General features: G+C 36.1%; 1 protein-coding gene across 1 annotated transcript; it reads right to left on the bottom strand.

Moving 5' to 3' along the window:
* Positions 1 to 412: 412 nt before the first annotated feature.
* On the bottom strand, positions 413 to 1,420 carry LOC149940304 (zinc finger BED domain-containing protein 4-like). Its single transcript, XM_090179218.1, has one exon. The coding sequence runs from the start codon at positions 1,418 to 1,420 to the stop codon at positions 413 to 415; it is 1,008 nt and encodes a 335-aa protein (XP_090035344.1).
* Between the last annotated feature and the right edge of the window lie 268 nt (positions 1,421 to 1,688).

Below are 1,688 nucleotides of genomic sequence, written 5' to 3'. Positions count from 1 at the left end.
GCTAGACTTAACAAATGTGGATATTTATATTGCTTTTCTTGCCAGTATTCCGATTTGACAGAATCACTAGTAATTGCGTCTTCTTCCAAATACATATTTACTTGATTGCTTAAACTAACTTTGGCGTTATTAGATTGGTTAGTTTTTTTCCAATGTGTCTCCACAATCTGCTCTTCTTCATTGAATTGGATGCACTTTTTTGAAATGCTTATCTTGAGCATCCTGCTGGTTAGGTTGATCCTCTACTCCAATCAAGTTAGGAATCTCTCTCCATATTAAATTCATGAGCAACCTTTTTATTCATCTACAGCAAGAAGTACATGTTTAAACCTCGGGTCTAAGACCATTGCCTTTAAGAGAAGTGTATTATGGCGATAGTTGGGAAATCTCGACCTTAAATATTAAAAAAAAATTAAGGTATATTTGCAGAGTGCACCTGAGGCAAGGAGCTTTGCTTCTTTAGTTCACTCTCCAAACAGGCTGGAAACACCATTGATAATGTTGGATATTGGTCTCCCGGCAGATCTTGAGTGGTTGTTTCAAATGGTTCCAATACTTCTATCAAAGATTTAACGACTTTCCATTCGTTGCTTGTAAGGTTGTCCACTTTATCCAAGTCGAGAAGTACTGCTGATAATGGCTGTTTTTGTTCATGCAATCTTAGGAGCTTATAGTACGTGTTGTTCCACCTCGTTTCAATATCATGAATGAGGCTCTTCTCTGGGATATTCAATTCCTTTGGTTTCATCGCAACCAAATTTGAAGCTACAACATTTAGCTTAAAGTGTCCAACTATTGTTCTGCATTGGCTTAATAACTCCGCCAATTTCTTTTCCTTTATTTTCAACTCGTTAATAAAGTCTTGGATTCCCAATTGCAACATGTGACAGAAACAAGCTATGTGAAACCACTCGGAATCTTTCACTGCTTTCGTAACGTTCCTTCCATTATCAGTGGTAATATATATGGGAATTGTTCTAGAGGGATAAAGCTTGTCATCAGATTTCTTAGATTCATTCGTATGTGTTCCGCAGTGTGAGTTTCCACATAATGAAAGCAGGCCAAGATCAAAACAACAATATTGAAAGACTTTATTGTGATTTGTAAGGCTCATAAAATGGTCCATTGATCTGGACTTCCAAAAATCTGTCGTGAAAGATATAGATTCGAGGGAAGTTTTATCTTCAAGAGCTGACTTTAGTTGTGCTTTGATGGAATTGTTCATGTCTTTAAATAAATCTGGAATGACTTTTCTTGAAAAAGGGGTCCTACTTGGTACACAGTGTCGTGGTTCACATTCTGCTATAATTTTCATAAAACCCTCATCCTCAACCAATGAAAATGGCTGGAAATCCATGGCAATCATTTTCCCAATAGCTTTGGTTATAGCTATGGCTTTTGGATGACTTTTTGAAAACATGGTTACTCGAGAATAAGATTCTTCTGGGGGTCGTTGTTTTACTTTTTTGGACCACACTTTCTTCAGATTTTAACAAGCTATATTCGTTAGGATGTTTGCCACGAAGGTGATTTCACATGGTTGAAGTATTTCCAGTTTTATATTTGAAAATATTTTGACATTTCAAACATTTTGGTTTATCTTCATCCAAGGTAACAAAGAAATTCGACACTTTACTTTTTCTATTGTTTGGCGTAGAACTAATTTCTTGAGAGCAATCCATATTCAC

This window comes from Leiobunum rupestre, chromosome 6, assembly GCF_980474605.1.
Source record: "Leiobunum rupestre chromosome 6, qqLeiRupe1.1.hap1, whole genome shotgun sequence".
NCBI classification, from domain to species: Eukaryota; Metazoa; Arthropoda; class Arachnida; order Opiliones; family Sclerosomatidae; genus Leiobunum; species Leiobunum rupestre.
The sequence above is the reverse complement of the archived record's forward strand: the minus strand, read 5'-3'. Positions and strand labels throughout refer to the sequence as shown.